Source organism: Salvelinus sp. IW2-2015, unplaced genomic scaffold, assembly GCF_002910315.2.
Source record: "Salvelinus sp. IW2-2015 unplaced genomic scaffold, ASM291031v2 Un_scaffold1024, whole genome shotgun sequence".
Lineage (NCBI taxonomy): Eukaryota > Metazoa > Chordata > Actinopteri > Salmoniformes > Salmonidae > Salvelinus > Salvelinus sp. IW2-2015.
Genome location: NW_019942692.1, coordinates 260,916 through 279,965, shown reverse-complemented (window position 1 = coordinate 279,965; position 19,050 = coordinate 260,916). Strand labels below are relative to the sequence as shown.

Below are 19,050 nucleotides of genomic sequence, written 5' to 3'. Positions count from 1 at the left end.
CGTCTCCATAGGCTGTTTAACAGGGCAGAGTTGTTTCAATTAGGAACAATGGAAAAGGTTTAGCGCAAACTGTACCAGTTTTGAAAGTGACAGTTTTTATTGTTGAAGAGGATCATCGAGCCAATCTTCTGCAAATATGCCAGCAACTGCGAAGAACCAGCAGATGAAAGCAGGACGTGGACTGAGGGCAGTTTCCCCATTTGAAGAAAAAACACTTCTCATTTCCAGCCATCTCTGCCTGAACTTCTGAACAATGGTGGCCTTTGAGTATAGACTTATCCATAGGTTTCTTCACTCACCCGACCACTAAGTCATTTCCCACTCGACCAGGTCCTGCTGGAAACTAACTCCTGAGACACTCCATCACTTGAAGTCACTGAGTCAGAGAGAGAGAGAGAGTAATGTTACAAGTTGATTTTTTATATGTTTATTTAACACTTTGGTTTGTCATGACTATTTCACATGCTTGGCAATGTAAACATGATGGTTCCATTACCAATTAAACGCCCTAGAATTGAATTGAGAAGAGAGGCAGGAGCCGAGAGAAAGCAAGAGAGCGAGAAGAAACGACGAGGATTCTTGACACAAGCATACAATAAAAGTCAGTGTCCTGCTCCCCATCTGCTCCGGTTCACATAAGAGGCCAGAATACACCCTGGTGATGTTTAAAAAAAAACACAAACACACCTACCTCTTCCAGGCATCGAAACTCAAACGGATGTCATTCCAGTTTCTCATTCTGTACAGTTTCTGGGAGAGGAAAGTTTAAACTGGTTATTAGCAACGTTAAGATATGTGAAATAACTTGACGTGGTATCAATGGAGAAAAAGCATTGGACAAAACATCCAACAGCGTCAGTTTTTTCTAAACAAGTTGCGCTCCCCACGGACAGACCAGAGGACCAACAAATTAAAACTAGCACTTGGGACGACCGGACTGAAATCACTGTCATGATCAGTGAAGCATCATGAGGAAATGGTCCAGTACATCCCATGAGACCAGGCATCGGTCAATGGACCAGGGGGTTGAAGAACCCTCGCACCAAATTGATTACATACCTCAACCTTAACACCAGGCTGATGGGACTTGAGTGGTGGAGGAGCAGCGGAGCGTCCTGGGCTGGAACGTCTCCCTGGATACAGACGTGGCCTCGCCTGGGTTGTCCTCTGTCCTGTCATGCCCCTCCTGGCGGCAGCAGACTGGACGCGAACCATCGCTTCTGGAGGGAAAATCTGAGAAAACCAGAGAAAGATTAAACTCCTTACGTATCAGGGAAGAGATGCAATAGCCTTTTAAAATGCGTAATGTGGTATGTCTTACCTAGTTACCTAAGATGCATGCGTCTGACGATTTAAGAGCATCTGCTAAATGATTTAAAATGTACAAGACCTTTTCACACTGCATTACTTAAACCCAAGGAGTAAGGAAGCCCTGTTCAGCTCAGATGCAGTGTGAACGTGGCTGTATCGATACTTATCACAATCTTATAACTGCATTATGAACGCACCATAATGCATTACACCTGATATGGCCTGCCTTCAGTAAAGTGTTACGCAGTCAATACTACATTTTAACATACATGTTTTGGGGGGGGAAAGCAATTATTTAAAAAGAGACTCTCGATCAAGGCATTGCAATAATTACGTCTAAGGTCAAATTCATGCAAATTTCTGCACAACTAAAGCCCCTATTGTTTTAGCAAGGAATAGATATCAAAGTTGAGGTGTTCTGATTTGATACCAAACACCGGGGCTTACCTCGTATGGAGCCATCTTTCACTTCTGGGAGACTAGAATGGAATACGACAAAGATTAACAGACATCGAAAAAAACACAATTAATGTATTAACATACTTATATATATCTTTTTTTCTCTCTCTCCCCCCACACACACAGGTAACAGGCTTGAATTGAACATCTGATTGATCTGATTTAGGTGATTGAGTCCAAGGTGGGTATTGGAAACACCTCTGGACGGTGCACCATCAGTCATCAGATGTAGCTCAATCAGCACTTTTTACCTATGGGTAGAGACCGATGATGGTTCAAAAATAAACGGACTTTTCAAAATCATTAGTAAGAAATACATTTTAACCTGGGGCTCCTGGCACACGGCAACCAATGACCACCACACTGAGAATACGTAATCAACAAAGCACCAACCCACTCCAGCCCAGGCTAGAGGAAAACACTAAGCGGCCGATTATCCCGGACACAGATTAACCCTAGTCCTAGACTTAAAAAGAGCACTTCAGATAATAAATCCTTTGAGGGAATACTTTTTTAGCCCCAGGGATAGCTTAAAAGAAAAATCAGTGTCGCGGGTAAACATCCTATAAGTATTTTGAAAGGTTTGACGGGTCAGTTAAAGCCAGGCAGGACTAGCTAGGTGTAAGCTCGTCTCACCCGTAGAGGCTGCACCGCAGCCTTGGCCTCTTCACTCTCCGATGTCCAAACTCATCATCACCTCACTCCCACTCCCCGCGCTTGCGGTCTTATGGAGACGGGCACTGGTAGCCAGGACACGCGCACGCACCTTCATCAATGTCACCCACACCAGTAACACCACTAAGTCTTCAGCATTTTTTTTTTTTTTTTTTTTAAACAGGTGACCATTCCTCAACGCTCACCACATAGAAAAACATATAAAAACAGGCAAACCCAAACCAAAACCATTGGAAACATATTCCCTCCTATACAGTAAGCCTCATGTATAGCACACACCTGTACACACTAGAAAGTGTGTATTTATATTCTCCTATAGTATTATTGACGTGTCATGTTTGTTTATTCCTACTGATGTAGTAACTCTGTGTTGTTGTTGTGTCGCCTGCTTTGCTTTATCTTTGGCCAGGTCGCAGTTGTAAATGAGAACTAGCCTACCTGGTGAAATAAGGTGAAATAAATAACTTCAAATAAAAGCCTTAGACTTACTAATGCACACCCTAGTCTTAGGTTTGTGATGTAACGGCTCCAGTGTCTGCATGACTGCCCATGTTTCAGGTCCCGTTGTTAGCTAGGCATGTTGAATATTACATGATGCTCTACGTCACATAAGCACACACTTCCTTATTAACTGAAAACTACCACAGGGCCTACCCAGCCGCGGCACCAAGCAGCTGAGCAGATTGGACACCAGACTGAGCTTGGCGGGTTAATGCTTTTTTTTAGGATACATTAATAGGCCACAGAATATTCCAGTGGTTTATTATAAATGGGGCTAAGTACTCAAGGCTGAAAAAAAAACGGTCTTCTGGTTAGGATCATACAGTGTTAAACAAACACTATAATAGATTACATTAGTACATGGGGTGGCAGGCTTGCCTATGTGTAGAGCGTTGGGCACAGTAACCGAAAGGTTGCTGGATCGCATCCGCCCGAGCTGACAAGGTGAAAAATATGTTGTTCTGCCCCTGAACAAGGCAGTTTAACCCCCTTTCCCTGGCCGTCATTGTAAACTGACTTGCCTAGTTAAATAAAAGGTTATAGTGTGGAAAAAAAATTTTGTTAAAAATCCATTCATAAAACGTAACATATGTAATCTTTAGCTCACGACTAATATTAGTCCCTGGAAACTTGGCATAACTAATTATATTTCCCGAACCCTTGTAGTGTCTATGTAAGGTTTTGATAGTGAAATAAAAAATCTTATGTAGTGTATGATAGTGATACTACGTCAGTGTTTGAATGTAGTGTTTGATAGTGTCTTGTAGTGGATTGAGAGTTAAAAAATAATGAGACAAACGAAGCTTTGATGTATTACACAACTGACAGCTACGAGTGCCAGTCAAAAATTGAACACACACCTATCATTAAGGGTATTTTCTTATTTTTTTGTACAACTATTTCTACATTGTAGACAAAATAACGAAGAATCAAAAACATATGAAAATTAAAAACACATATGGAAATCATGTGTGTAACAAATTAAAAGAAAGTGGTTAAAACAAATATAATAAAATAATTATTTTAGATTCTTCAAAAGTAAGACACTACTTGCCTAATGATATGTCAACTAACCAATGATACTGGATGTTTAGTCCATAGTTTTGGATGTTTCGTTATATTCTACAATGAGAACAATAGTAAAAAAATAAAAACCTGAATGACGTAGGTGTCCAAACTTTTGGACTGTACTGTAGTACAAATTCCCCCTATGCATACCAATACTTCTCCACTGAAGTAGACTTAACAACAGGAGGCCGTTCAAGGGGTGGGGGATGTAAAAATTACATGTAACGTCGTTAATATAGAACAGCAGAATCTGAAGGTTCATTGTGAGTCACTATAAACATCAAGGAGTATTGTCGTACCCGTTTGGATCGCGTCTCCATCGATGGACCCTTCTGAAGCAGCTTTCTCTTCCAAGTATTCATTTTCTGAGAGACAAGAGGCCCAGCACAGAGAGACAAGGATTATTTTTAAAAAAGCACAATGACGACAACATGGGCTTGTATTCCCCCCCTCTAGTTAACCAGAATACCATCTGTAAAATGTTCCTGTCCTCTTACAGAGGTATACGTGGGCTTACCTTATGCTTCGTGAAGAATTGTGTTTCAGCAGCTCAGCCAGCAGTTAGGTACTGAAAGACAACCAACAAACAGTGCTTTTACTAGTGCAGGGACATTAAGACAGGTTGCTGTTACTACTGAATAGGACACTTAAGACAACAACACAACGATCGCTTTACTACTGATGAGCATTAAGCACAACAACACAACGTGTTTATACAGCCAGGACCATTAAGACAACGCTGTTTTACTACTGCAGGACCTTAAGACAAGGTGCTTATAACTGATAGGACTTAAGACAAGGTTCGCTTTAACTACTGCAGACATTAGAGCAACGTGCATTGACTACTGCAGGACATAAGAAAACGCATGCTTTACTACCTGCAGACATAAGAACAACGTATGTCTTTACTACTGCAGGACATTGAAGACACATGCTTTACTACTGCAGGACATCTAGACAAACGTGGTTTTACTACTGCAGGACATGTCAAGACAACGGCTGCTTACTTACTGCCAGGACATTAAGACAACGTGTTTTACTTACTGCAGGAACATTAAGACACAACGCTGCCTTTACGACTGGCAGGCACATTAAGACAACGTGTTTTACTACACTGCAGGATCATTAAGACAACGATGTTTTACTAGTGCGGACTTAAGACAAGGTTGCTTTACTCACTGCCAGGACATTAAGACACAACGTGCTCTTAATACTGACGGACATTAAGACAACGTTGCTTTTACTACTGCAGTGACATATAAGACAACAGACAACAACCCGTCGCTTTACTACTGCAGGACCCATTAAGACAACAAGCAACACACGTTTGCTTTACTGTACTTTGCAGGGAAACCAATTAAGACACAACGCTGCTTTTAATTACTTGCAGGACATAAGACAACGTGCTTTACTACTGCAGGAATTAAGATAAAGACACCACAACGTGATTTACTACTGCAGGACAGGAAGGAACAGATTAGGTAAAAACCCACTCAACTAAAAAATGCGCGCATCTGAGATGGTGGCAGACCAGACATAGGACTGAATGAACTAATAGGAGGTATTGTCTTTCTGGTTGCACCACACAAAGGACAACTTGAGTGACGAAAATGGTTTCACGATGGAATTAGTTTATAATTTAGCAGGAGCCACAAACTGTTTAACACATCTGATTAGTAGAATCACAGTTGGTTGAGACTTAGCTTTGCAGCAAAAGTGTGAACTCGGAAAGCTCTCCAGGAATAGACCTTGGGTACTACCACTGCTCAAAAAAATAAAGGGAACATAACAACACAAATGTAACTCCAAGTCAATCACACTTCTGTGAAAAATCAAACTGTCCCTTATAGGAAGCAACACTGATGACAATAAATTCCAACATGCTGTTTGTTGGCAAATGAATAACAAAAGGTGGAAATTATAGGCAATTAGCAAGACACCCCAAAAAAGGAGTGATCTTCGCAGGTGGTGACAACAGGGACCGCTTCTCATTTATGGCTTCCTGGCTGACTGTTTGGTCACTTTTGAATGCTGGCGGTTGCTCGCACTCTAGTGGTAGCATGAGACGGATTTTGTTCTTGTTACAACCCCACAAGTGCTCAGGTAGTGCAGTTCATCCAGGATGGCCACAATCAATGCGAAGCTGTGGCAAGAAGGTTTGCTGTGTCTGGTTCAGCTTCAGTGTCAGAGCATGGAAGGCGCTACCAGGAGACAGGCCAGTTACATCAGGGACGTGGAGGAGGCCGGAGGAGGCAAAAACCCAGCAGCAGGACAGCTACCTCCGCCTTGTGCAAAGGAGGTGCACTGCCAGCGCCTCAAAATGACCTCCAGCAGGAAAATGTGATGTGTCTGCTTCAAACGGTCAGAAACAGACTCCATGAGGGTTGGTATGGGGCCCGACGTCCACAAGGTAGGAGGTGTGCGCCTTACAGCCCAACACCGCTGCAGGACGTGTTCGGCATTTTGCCAGGAACACAAGATTGGCAAATTCGCCACTGGCGCCTGTGCTCTTCAAGATGAAAGCGGTTCCACTGAGCGCACTAGAGCCACATGGGACAAGGGACGTGACAGGCAGTCTGGAGACGCCGTGCGAGAACGTTCTGCTGCCTGCCAACATCTCCAGCATGACCGGCGTGGGCGCAGCTGGCGCAAGTTCATGGTGTTGGGCGGTGGCATTCTTCTCCTTGTCCGGGGCCGCACAGCCCTCCATTGGTGCTCGCCAGACTGGTAGGCCGACTGCCCAATATAAGCGTTACGAGAAGAGATCCTCAGACCGCCTTGTGAGACCATATGCTGACACATGCACCATTTTTTGGCCTGCTGGGAGCGTCATTTTGGCAGGGCAACGCTGGCAGTGCACCTCCTTGCACAAAGGCGGCGGTAGCGTCCCTACTGCTGGTTGTGTTCCGCCCTCCGACGGCCTCCTCCCACGTCTCCTGATGTACTGGCTGTCTACCTTCGGTTAGCGCCCTCCATGCTCTGGACACTACGCTGACAAGGGACACAGCAAAAACTTTTTGCCAACAGTCGCATGCATGTCCATCCTGATGAAACTGCATACCTGAGCCACCTGTGTGGGTTGTAGACTCGTCTCAGGCTCACCAATAGAGTGACGCAGCCACCCGCCAGCATTCAAATGACCAAAACATCAGCCAGGAAACATAAGGAACTGAGAAAGTGGTCTTGGTCACCAACCTGCAGAATCACTCCTTTCTTGGGGGTGTCTTGCTAATGGCCTATATGTTCCACCTTTTGTCTATTCCATTTGGCCAACAAACAGCACTGTGACATTTATTGTAATGCAGTGTTGCCTTTCCATAAGTGGGACAGTTCTGATTGAACAGACAGGTGTGAATTGACTTGGAGTCTACATATGTGTGGTCTTAAGTGTTTTGCCCTTTATTTTTTTGGAGCATTGTGTATATCCTTCCCAGTTCAGTGGTCCTGTTGTGGCTCAGTTGGTATACTTGAGCCCAGCACGTCGGTTTTGTGGGTTTTAATTCACACCGGGCCCACAACAAAATGTATACAAACTCACCGTGCCAACACATTCTTGACAGCATGGGAATGTTAGGACTTTTCCACTTACTTTAACTCAATTCCATGACCAAAAACACATTGGCAGGCAATCTTCTACGTAACGCTATAAATAATGTGTGTAATTGTGGTAGCGACACTGTGGAGGCTTCTCTCTTGATACCCATGGTACCATCTCCTCGGCGTTGAGCAAGCAGACTTAACCCCCCACCAAAGTAGAATACCTGCTTAGACAACTGTATAAAACACATGGTCAACCCTCAGTACTGGCAGGAGATATTGGATGTGCAGGCTTTTGATTCAAGCCCTGCTCAAAAACAGAGACAGGTTTATCAACGGTGCGGTGAGCAAATTCATGGTCTGGGGACTGGAATACAAAGCCTGGCACCCATTGAGCTCTCCCGGAGGATGGTGACCACTCTTTATGAAAACAATTCAACCAAATACGTTTATTCCTTTTGAAATAATTGCTCATTCAATATATCAAAGATCACATGGCTAGGCAGGCTCACATATCTTGAATTCAGCCTTGAAGCAGACCACACATTTTTCTTCCAGGAAATATTTATTACTAGCTACCTTGGAAGTGTCTTACTTTGCCAGGCTGACCAGCACCAAATCACAGGGCAGTACAGCACCTGCCTGATATCAAAAATCAACAGGCATACAGCAACCTGCAATGATCTCACTCAAACAGGCATACAGCACGGCGAATAAGACTGTCAAAATCAACCAGGCAGTACAGCACCTGCACTGATATCAAAATCAACAGGCACCTACTGCCACCTGCATGATATCAAAATCAACACGATAGCGGCAGCCTGCAAATGTATTCAAATCAGACAGGCAGTACTGCAACACTGGCATGATATCAAATCAAACATGGGCAGACGGCACCTGCATGATATCACAAATGCAACAGGCAGTACCACCTAGGCATGAGGTATCAAATCAACAGGGCCAGTACTTGCACCTGCAGATATCAGAAATCAACACATTACAGGCACGCTGCAGGATATCAAATCAACAGGCAGACAGCACCTGCCATGATATCCAAGATCAACAGGCGAGTACTGCACCTGCATTGATATCAAACAACATGCGAGCACTGCCACTTACATATATCAAATCAACAGGCAAGCACCATGCACTATGACCATCGATATCTAAATCAACAGCGCAGCCCACTTGCGACCTAGCGCATCGAATCAAATCAACAGGGCAGCACTGCATCTCACGAGGGAGACAAATCAACAGCAGTTACTGCAGCTACATGATATCAAACTCAACTGCATACTGCAATCTACAGGATATCAAACAACTGCTCGTACTGCATCTACATGATATCAAATCAACAGGCAGTACCATTGCATCACATGATATCAAAATCAACAGGCAGTACTGCATCGTACAAAACAAGTTCAAGCCACATAATCCCAAAGGCTACATGTAATATTTTTTCCTAAAAATATTTTTTATTCACATGATTAAATTCACCGTGAATGAACCAAATCCCAACTAATAAAATGTCGAAGTGAATCGTTAGTTCTGTCAAAAATAATTTAAATGAATCATATCAATTGTTTAAAAAAGTTGATCAACCTTATTTGCGATTTTTTATTTAACCTTTATTTAACCTTTATTTAACTAGGCAAGTCAGTTAAGAACAAATTCTTATTGACAATGCCGGCCTACCGGGGAACAACTGCCTTGTTCAAGGGCAGAACGACAGATTTTTACCTAGTCAGCTCGGGGATTCGATCTAGCAACCTTTTGGTTACTGGCCCAACGTTCTAACCACTAGGCTACATGCCGCCCCTCCACTCTAACCACTAGGCTACCTGCCGCGAGTGTCGATAGAAAGCATTTTTGGGACATGATGAAAACATTCATACATGTTAATAATAGCTAAACAGTTAACTAGAGGGTACAAGATATGTTTTGAATTGGCTATCTAGTCAGTCTTCTCTACCATAGTTTATAAGCTAGGCCTACATCATGCTGTAATGTCTGACTGAGAAACGGACCACTCCTTTAGCATACATGCAGGTGAAGTGTCATTCCAATCCTAGCTAATACGTGGATATTTTGGGGGATTTATAAATAAATTACATTTAACAGAAATTATTAAAACAATTGATGACTTTTCCTAAACWTTTTCTAGGATTTGATTATTTTGCCTACACTTTTCCAGGCATGGAAAACACCATTTAAAAAATTCCATGACTTTTCCAGGATTTTCATGACGTAGTACTGTCATGACGTCGCCTGCTTGGGTATTGCAAACCCCATCCCCCTCTCCCTGCCTTTCCCTGCCCCTTCAACCCATGCTGTGGCAAGAGAGCGTCGTATTCCTGAGAATCTCTCCTCATGGCCCACAGTATTAGACAGAGGGTAAACCTTTCAGGACAAGGATTTCTTCCCCCACAGAACTTGAGGTACAAACATATTCATGTTCCTCGACAAAAGTATAAATAGATCGTACGGAGAGTCCAGCTATTTATACTGCCTCATCTTGTCAAACGTGGAACTTCATGAGAGACTGGTGGACTACAATTACCATAAATACCCCGTGTTGTTTAATAACCTAGATATGAGGTTTAACATACTAGTTGTTGTAATAAAATGAATGAGTGAGTATATTACTGTTTGTTGGCACTATATATGTGTAATTATTGAAATTTTGCCTGTTTAATTATAGAAAAATACAAATCTCTTTTTTGATCTTGACTAACACCCGAGGACCGCCCTGAAGCCAGTTGGTCAGACATCAATGGACATCAGCCCTTCCTGCTATCTGAATAAAGTCCAACTCTGAGAAAATTACCATTAGACAGTTTAACTCCATGGGGAGAAGAAGGTTTGAGTCCATTGCTGGAATCTTCATACCATTACCACTGGTATAAACTCTTTAGCCGAATAAGAACAAGTCTTTGATATTGACTTACTAGTCGCAGCTAAGGGAATTCGGTATCATGTGAACTGCGAAAGAACACACATCCGCCCGAAATCATCCATCAGTAACGAATGTCAACTGAACACTCCAAATAACGAGACAGGAGGAACTACCAACAGAACACTCAACTTCTTCCAACGATCAAGACGACACAGGTCACACCGAGCGTAACTATATATATATTGATTGCAATTGTTCCGCCGAATGGAGTGAGCGTTCATGTGTTAAGGATTAGCATGTCAATTGTTATAATTGTTGAACTCTGTAGTGAATTCTTAGTCGAACGCAACTTTCCCTTTGTCTAACAAGCCGCTATGCCGGTTCAGTCCCACTAGGGCATATTTCTCCCATCATTTCATGTAACTTTTTAGTTTGGTTTGTTTGTTTGTGCATTTCTGTGAATTAACTTAGTTAGTAATAAATAAATGATTTAAGACAATTGAATGTATGGAGTGACTCATAGTGAAGACTGGGTTCGTGCAGATCAGCCGATTTAACGACGTTTGGAATGAGACTAAACGTGAGTAAAAAATAAATAATATCATTAATCAGAAGACTATTGATCAGTATTATGAAATATCTGAAAGGTTATATTGGGAATTATACTTTGTAATCTTAATAACTTTACCTGGTGCCCTCGAATTCATCAGTTAATTAGTTAACGTTATTACTCAAGTGATCCTGTAATCCCTATTACAGGAATGCTTTGATAAAACTTATAAGTCTTCAATTTTAACAGATAGCAAAGACACGACAGTAACACAGGTAAAACGAACCCTGTGATCTGTGTCACTTTGGATAAAGCGTCTGTTAAATGGGATACATTGTATTGTGAGTGTTTGTAATAGTCCACTTTTTCTCAGGCTCCTTCTGTTAGACAGAGTGAGATCATCTTCCTGAAGGACTTGCCGTACTTCTTCACCATTCCTTGTCCTGGATGCCCGTCTCCAAGCAGGGAGGGTCATTCTGCAGGGTCAGCCATCAGGACCTACAGATATACAGACACACAATCAAGGTTACTATTAGCACCAGCACAAACATCCATATACCAACCAACAAGTTATAACCAGCCTCAGCACCTACAACACAACACAGGTTACAACAGCCTCAGCACCTACACACAACATCAGGTTACAACCAGTCCTCAGCCTACACACAACATCAGGTTTACAAACCAGCCTCAGACCTACAACATCAGGTTACAACCAGCCTCAGCCCTACAACATCAGGTTACAACCACCTCAGCCCTACAACATCAGGTTACAAACAGCTCAGCCCTACACATCAGGTTACAACAGCCTCAGCACCTACAAACATCAGGTTACAACCAGCCTCAGCACCTACAAAATCAGGTTACAACCCAGCCTCAGCACCTACAACATCAGGTTAAACCAGCCTCAAGACACCTACAACATCAGGTTACAACCAGCCTCAGCACCTACAACATCAGGTTACAACCAGCCTCAGCACCTACACATCAGGTTACAACCAGCCTCAGCACAACAACCATCAGGTAGACACAGCCTCAACACCTACAAACATCAGGTTACAACCAGCCTCAACAATCAAGGCTTACACCCAGCTCACAACCTATCAGGTTACAACCGTCGCACTCCATACAGTTACACCAGCCTCAGCACACAACATCAAGGTTACACCAGCCTCGCACGCTACACATCAGGTTACAACCAGCCTCAGCACCTACAGACATCAGTACACACCTGCCTAAACATCAGGTTACAACCAGCCTCAGCACCTACAACATCAGGTTACAACCAGCCTCAGCACCTACAACATCAGGTACAACCAGCCTCAGCACTACAACCAGGTTAAACAGCCTCAGCACCTACAACATCAGGTACAAGCCAGCCTCAACACCTACAACATCAGGTTACAACCAGCCTCAACATCAGGTTACAAACCAGCCTCAACATCAGGTTACGTACCAGTAATCCAGGTTACAACCGGCCTCAAACATCAGGTTACAACCAGCCTCAGCACCTACAACATCAGGTTACACCAGCCTCAGCACCTACAACATCAGGTTACAAACCAGCCTCCACCTACAACATCAGGTTACAACCAGCCTCAACACAACATCAGGTTACAACCAGCCTCAACACCAACACACACAGGTTCATACACAGCCTCACACCATCAGGTACAACCAGCCTCAACACCAACACACATCAGGTTACACCAGCCTCACCTACACACATCAGGTAACACCCCTCTCAGCACCTAACACAACATCAGGTTACAACCAGCCTCAGCACTACCAAACATCAGGTTACAACCAGCCTAACACAACATCAGGTTACAACAGCCTCAACACCCAGGAACACCACTCAACACCCAACTCAGGTTACAACCAGCCTCAGCCAACCTTAACACAACATAGGTTTCTAATCCTATTTAATTTAGCCAGGATAGTCTGCTTAGCAACTGGTTGTCAGGAAGTCAGAGGATAAAGATCAACACTCCTTCCATCTCTCCAAGTAGAAAATCACCTTCATGGGTGGATATTTGTGATACGGTGCAGCTCCTGTAGCCAGCTCGATGGCTGTGATCCCAAAACTCCAGATATCTGCTTTGTAGTCATAACCCCTGACCTGAGGAGACATGAAGGATAACGGTAAGATATCTTAGAGAGACAGAGAGAGAGACCGAGAGAGACAAAGTGAGAGAAAGAGGATAGCCCCTCCCCACCTGCTCCATGACCTCCGGGGCCATCCAACATGGCGTCCCAACAAACGTCTTCCTGACCTTAGTCCTGGTCATGTCTCCTCCAGCCGCTAAGAAGGCACTCACACCAAAGTCTGGGAGAGACAGACGGGGGGGGGTGGGGGGGTGAAGAGTGGTGAGAGAGAAATATCAGAGAGACATATAACCAATGAACTTGTTTCAGAGGAATCAATGCCATAAAGCAGAGTTTCCTAAAACTCAGTCCTCGGGATCTCAAGTGGTCCACGATTAGTTTTTTTGCCCTAACACTACACAGCTAATCAAAGCTTGATGATTAGTGGATCATTTGAGTCAGTGGTGTTGTGCTAGGGGGGAACTAAACTAAAATGTGCACCATTTGGGGTCCAGAGGAACGAGTTTGGGGAAACACCGGCAAAAAATGTATAGAATTTGCAGAGGTAAAAAATAAAAAAAATAAAAAATTTAAAAAATTGAATACTTTGACAGCATTAATCTATAAGAAATAGGCAGTTAAGGACATGTGACCATACCTGCGATTTGCACTGAGCCATCGTCACCGAGAAGAATATTTCCGGCCTTTAGATCCCTGTGAACGGAAGAAACCAGATAAACCAGTATCCTGTAAATGAAACTAAACTACACGTAAATGCCAGGGAATGATAAGTAGTAGCCTAGTGTATGTAAAGGTTTTTCTAGTAGAGGCCTATGACAACAACACAGACATGTTGGTCACACTAACAAAGAGGACTCATTATCCAGTGTGTGTGTGGCCTGTTTTAGCTGTAAACAGTTTGCTGTTTTTTAAAAACTCACAATAAGTGCCCTGTAGTTGAGTGCATACTGTTTCAAAAAAACCCAAGCCCCTTTTTACTTATCAGGACTTAACTGTTGTAAATCTGAGCCAAACATGCTGAGCAGCGCATATTAGTGAAGAGGAGTCAATATTCTGTGTGTCTGTGGCTTGATGTTTAGATGTACGACACTGTAGTGTTACAGCTGTAGTGCTTCCTGGGGAGAGAAGCTGTGACATAAAACAAACCTCTTTAACAATGCATAAAGCCCTGTATAAAATATTGATCAATATGGGACAATGTGAAAGCCCACGAACCCGAACAATGTAGCTTTGCCAGAGTTACATCTTCAAAATTGGAGTTAGTAGTTTGGTTCATAAATTAATGACAATGAATGAATGAGAGAGTTAACAAAATAAGGAAGTGTGCCAAATTTCTTGGTCTGGCTCTTGAATCTGACAACTCCAACATGCACACTTATAATTTGACTGTGGTCAGTGAAAAAAAAAAAAAAAAACAGGTCAAAATCAATGCTAAATATTTCAAGTACAAATTGACTTTAAGTTGAAGGTAAAAAAAAAAGGAAAAAAAAGTGTCCTGACCTGTGGATCTGCCCGTTCTTATGCAGGTACTCCAGTCCTTCTAGAACCTCTTTGAGGATGGTGGCTATGGACGACTCATCCAGCACCCCAGACTTATGTTCCCCACGAGATATGATGTGTTTAATGATGTCCAGTACTGAGCCTGACAAAGTGACAGAGTAAACAAAAGGACCGGTTCACTATTAGTTACTGAAGTATCTAGTTGAATCAGCTGAGACCAGTGGCTACTATAGTATGACGCAGAGTATCTATTGATAGCTGAAGACCAGGCTACTATTAGCTTGCTGAAATCTATTGAATAGCTGCAGACCAGGTTACTATTAGTTAGCTGAAGTATCTCTTGAATAGCTGCAGACCAGGTTACTATTACTTAGCTGAAGTATCTCTTGAATAGCTGCAGACCAGGTTACTATTACTTAGCTGAAGTATTTCTTGAATAGCTGCAAGACCAGCTACTATTATTTAGCTGAAGTATCTCTTGAATAGCTGCAGACCAGGCTACTATTAGCTTGCTGAAGTATCTCTTGAATAGCTGCAGACCAGGCTACTATTATTTAGCTGAAGTATCTATGAATAGCTTCAGACCAAGCTACTATTAGTTAGCTGAAGTTCTCTTGAATAGCTGCAGACCAGGCTACTATTATTTTAGCTGAAGTATCTATTGAATAGCTGCAGACCAGGTTAGTATTATTTAGCTGAAGTATCTCTTGAATAGCTGCAGACCAGGCTACTATTATTTAGCTGAAGTATCTATTGAATAGCTGCAGACCAGGCTACTATTAGTTAGCTGAAGTATCTATTGAATAGCTGCAGACCAGGCTACTATTAGTTAGCTGAAGTATCTCTTGAATAGCTGCAGACCAGGTTAGATTATTGAGCTGAAGTATCTATTGAATAGCTGCAGACCAGGCTACTATTAGTTAGCTGAAGTATCTATTGAATAGCTGAAGACCAGGCTACTATTAGTTAGTGACATGTTTTAGTTCGGTSCAGCGATAGAGCGGTGTTTGAACTAGGGCTCTGAACTTTATTACTGCTGTGTTTTACCTTGGCTTGTAAGGAAATGTGTGCGACAGCTGAAAGCCCTATCCCTCTATCTCTTGACATTGTTAATGCATGCCAGGAGGATGGAGAGTAGCGCAGCAGGCTGAGAGCCAAGGCCACAGCTGGAGAGAAGCTGCTGCTCAGGGCCCTGCTTCCTCCAGACAGGGACCTATAGTGCCTGGTAGTCAGGCAGCTGGGATGGAGATGAACCAAGCTAACCATCCTCCTAGAGAGCTACTAGATGTGCAGGGTTTTGCTTCAGCCCTGCTATAACTGCTGGCAGACTAACAGCTGAGGCTTATAGAGCCTGGTAGGGCTGAAGTGTCTGTTCGATGTGGGCAGGAGCAGAGGTGGCCAACCAGCTCCTGGAGAGCAGGGTTTTACTCCAGCCCTGCTCGATGATTTGTTGAATCAGGTGATTACAGTAGGGCTGGAGGACAACCAACAACCACCTCTGTTATAGTATTGCTAAGCAGACTGCAGTGTTTCCTCTAATCAACGCTTTATGCAAGGCGGTCCGCCACCAAGTAAAGAGCTACATAAGTGGTATTTATGCTCCACTACTTCCTTGCCTGGTACCGTCCCTAAAGCAATACCCACCACCACTGAGGAGTCGCATCACCAGCCACAGCTCGTCCTTCACTACGAAAGACGTATAGTAGGACACAATGTTGGGGTGGTGGCACTGGGACATGGCCTGGATCTCTTTCTGCAAGGAGAGAGAGAGAGAAACGGAATGAATGAGCTTCAATGGCTCAGCACATTGTACAGTAAAGAGTTTGAATCTTGACTCCAACAACGCAGTAACATATTTCCATTTTGGACAGGCTAAGTGGAATTTTCTCCATATTGCTTATGCTTAACCAATCCTAGTCAGATCTAAACAAGAGCTTAAGGGGTTGATTTGTTGATTGGATATCAGTCTCTAGAGGAAGGCTAAATCTCCACAGCTGTTCTGCTTGTTCTGAACCTGACTGATCACATGACAGAGCAGGCCCCCAATAGGGAAGACTGAGTGAGGAGTGACCTAGGTTATGTCACTACCATAGAAATATAATTACTTGGACAAACATATTCAAGACAATGTGCCATGATGGGTGAAGTCAAATCACTGTGGCTTTTTCTGTTCTAGTTATTCTATTTCTATGTCACTATTGGCATTATCCCCAAGACAGACTTGATTGAGTTGCCAAGACAGGGCAGAGTAGATCCGGGGCCTACTGAATGTTATGCAATAAGGGCTGCAAACGCTGTGTTGGTGTCTGTCCAGCTGCTGGCCTGAGCTTGTCTGATTTACACTGACAGCCTGTGTGTGTACGTGCGTTTGTGTACGTGGATGTGTGTGTACGTGGTATTGTGTGTGTGTGTGTGTTCCTGCTGCTGTACTCTCATCTTTCACAGGCCCACCTTACAGCTAAGCTATACCAGATACGATAATAGGCTATGTCAAATGATCAGCTAGGATTGATTAGACAGTATTGATTGCTATATTGCCAACTCCTGAAATAAATGGTGCTCTCTGTGGTTGGGTTACCAGGAGCTCGTCCATGCTGGTCTGACACTTCTCCAGGTTAATGCGTTTAATGGCCACCCTCTCCTTCCTGGGCTCACAGTAGGCCGCCTGCACCACGGCCGTGGCACCACTCCCTGAAGAGGAAACGAAGGGGGAAGAATTACAAATGTAACACACATCCAAAAGGGAAGCCAGTGGCACCACTCCCTGAAGAGGAAACTAAGAGGGAAGAATTACAAATGTAACACACATCCATAAGGGAAGCCAGTGGCACCCCTTGCAGGGACAAACAGAGAGGAAGACAAAATAAGATGGCAACTCAGTGCGAATGTGAATCTCAACAATGAAACAGTCAGTAGTTGTATTTGATACATTTTTTATTAAAAAGTATGCATTTCAGCAAACAAAGAAAGACATGCATACACGTTAAGGGTTTAATAAGAATGTTTTTTTTTTTTTTAAGTATTGAGACAATGATCTGAAATAGATGGAGGTTCATTCAAAAACCACTAGTCTGCAACAAAATGAAAAAAAAGTCTGTATTTACTACAAACAAATATTGCCGGTAGGTTGTTTGACATGTGTCTTTTGCCATTTGTATCAAAAGTGATTAGCTAGTGAGATACATAGTGTCTTAATAAAAAGGCCAAAATGTATCAAGTGTGAGGTCTCATTTAGGTCTCAAACTTCAACTACTAAACTATATTATGCATATAACGTTAGCTAGCTACATGTCTTATGCATTGTACAGGAAGAATAACAAACATAACGCGGTCCATATCACACAAAGAAAATCCTGAATAATACCAACTCCTTGCTACCACAGAGGTATGAGTGACTCACTAAGCCCCATCATGTCTTCTTTCTGCGAAGGCACCACCCACCTCCATACTTCAACTATGCTGCCCGACTTAGCTAGCTACTGTAGCTAACGAAGTTAGCTACTAGGCTAGTTATTCAAGTTAGCATCTGGGGGGAAAAAAGCTAACAAGGTAGCTAATTAGCTAGCTATCAACCCATGAACGAAAACTGAGAAACCGATGCTTGGCCTAGCTAGTTAACGTTATATCTAACGTTACTTAGTTAGTTATATCTAATAGCTTAGTTAGCTGTCAAAAGTAAGGTTGGTTAGCTGTAGCTAGGTCTAACGTTAGCTAACCAGCTTTAAGTTAGTGAGCTAAGGTTAGCTAAATAGCTGTCTTGCGAGAAAGCTAGCTAAGATGTTAGCACGCTACCTGTGTGACTAGCGACATACTCACCAATCACCTCGTTGAGTACATAGTCGTCCTTGTTGATGGACCAAGTTTGAACACTCGAGTCCTCTGCCATGGCTTCGTTGGAGGTTTACAGTGTTATAAGGAATGTGGTGGGTTGGTTTTCTTGAAATATAACGAGATAATTACTCCATTCGGCTCGTGATGTTAGCTACCTCGCCCTGACAGTTCCTGCTGCTACTACTGTCAACACAACTTTGACACTTGCGAGGCGCCTCACGTCCTTGCGTAGCCAAAATTGGAATGAAAAAGCCGCCATCTTGAGTGTGGCACTTACCGAACAATACCGATTAATTTATTTTATTTAACCTTTATTTAACTAGGCAAGTCAGTTAAAAACAAATCCAATTCTTATTTATAATGACGGCCTACCAAAAGGCAAAAGACCTCATGTGGGGACGGGAGCTGGGATAAAAATAAATAAAATAAAAATAGAATATAGGCCAAAACACACATCACAACAACAGAGACTCTACATTAAGAGAGACCTGAGACAACAACATATCATGGCAGCAACACATGACAACACAGTATGGTAGCAACACAACATGGTAGCAGCACAACATGGTAGCAGCACAAAACATGGTACAAACATTATTGGCCATAGACAACA

General features: G+C 43.0%; 1 protein-coding gene across 1 annotated transcript in view; it reads right to left on the bottom strand.

Moving 5' to 3' along the window:
* The window catches only part of LOC112069483 (serine/threonine-protein kinase OSR1-like), a 28,000-nt gene extending 9,357 nt beyond the window's left edge, over nt 1–18,643 (bottom strand). The window contains 10 exon segments of the mRNA XM_024136826.2: nt 11,361–11,380; nt 11,382–11,431; nt 11,434–11,486; nt 13,010–13,119; nt 13,217–13,326; nt 13,744–13,799; nt 14,607–14,748; nt 16,251–16,359; nt 17,185–17,297; nt 18,423–18,643. Of these exon segments, the coding sequence (XP_023992594.2) occupies nt 11,361–11,380; nt 11,382–11,431; nt 11,434–11,486; nt 13,010–13,119; nt 13,217–13,326; nt 13,744–13,799; nt 14,607–14,748; nt 16,251–16,359; nt 17,185–17,297; nt 18,423–18,492 (833 nt within the window). The 5' untranslated portion in view covers nt 18,493–18,643.
* Between the last annotated feature and the right edge of the window lie 407 nt (nt 18,644–19,050).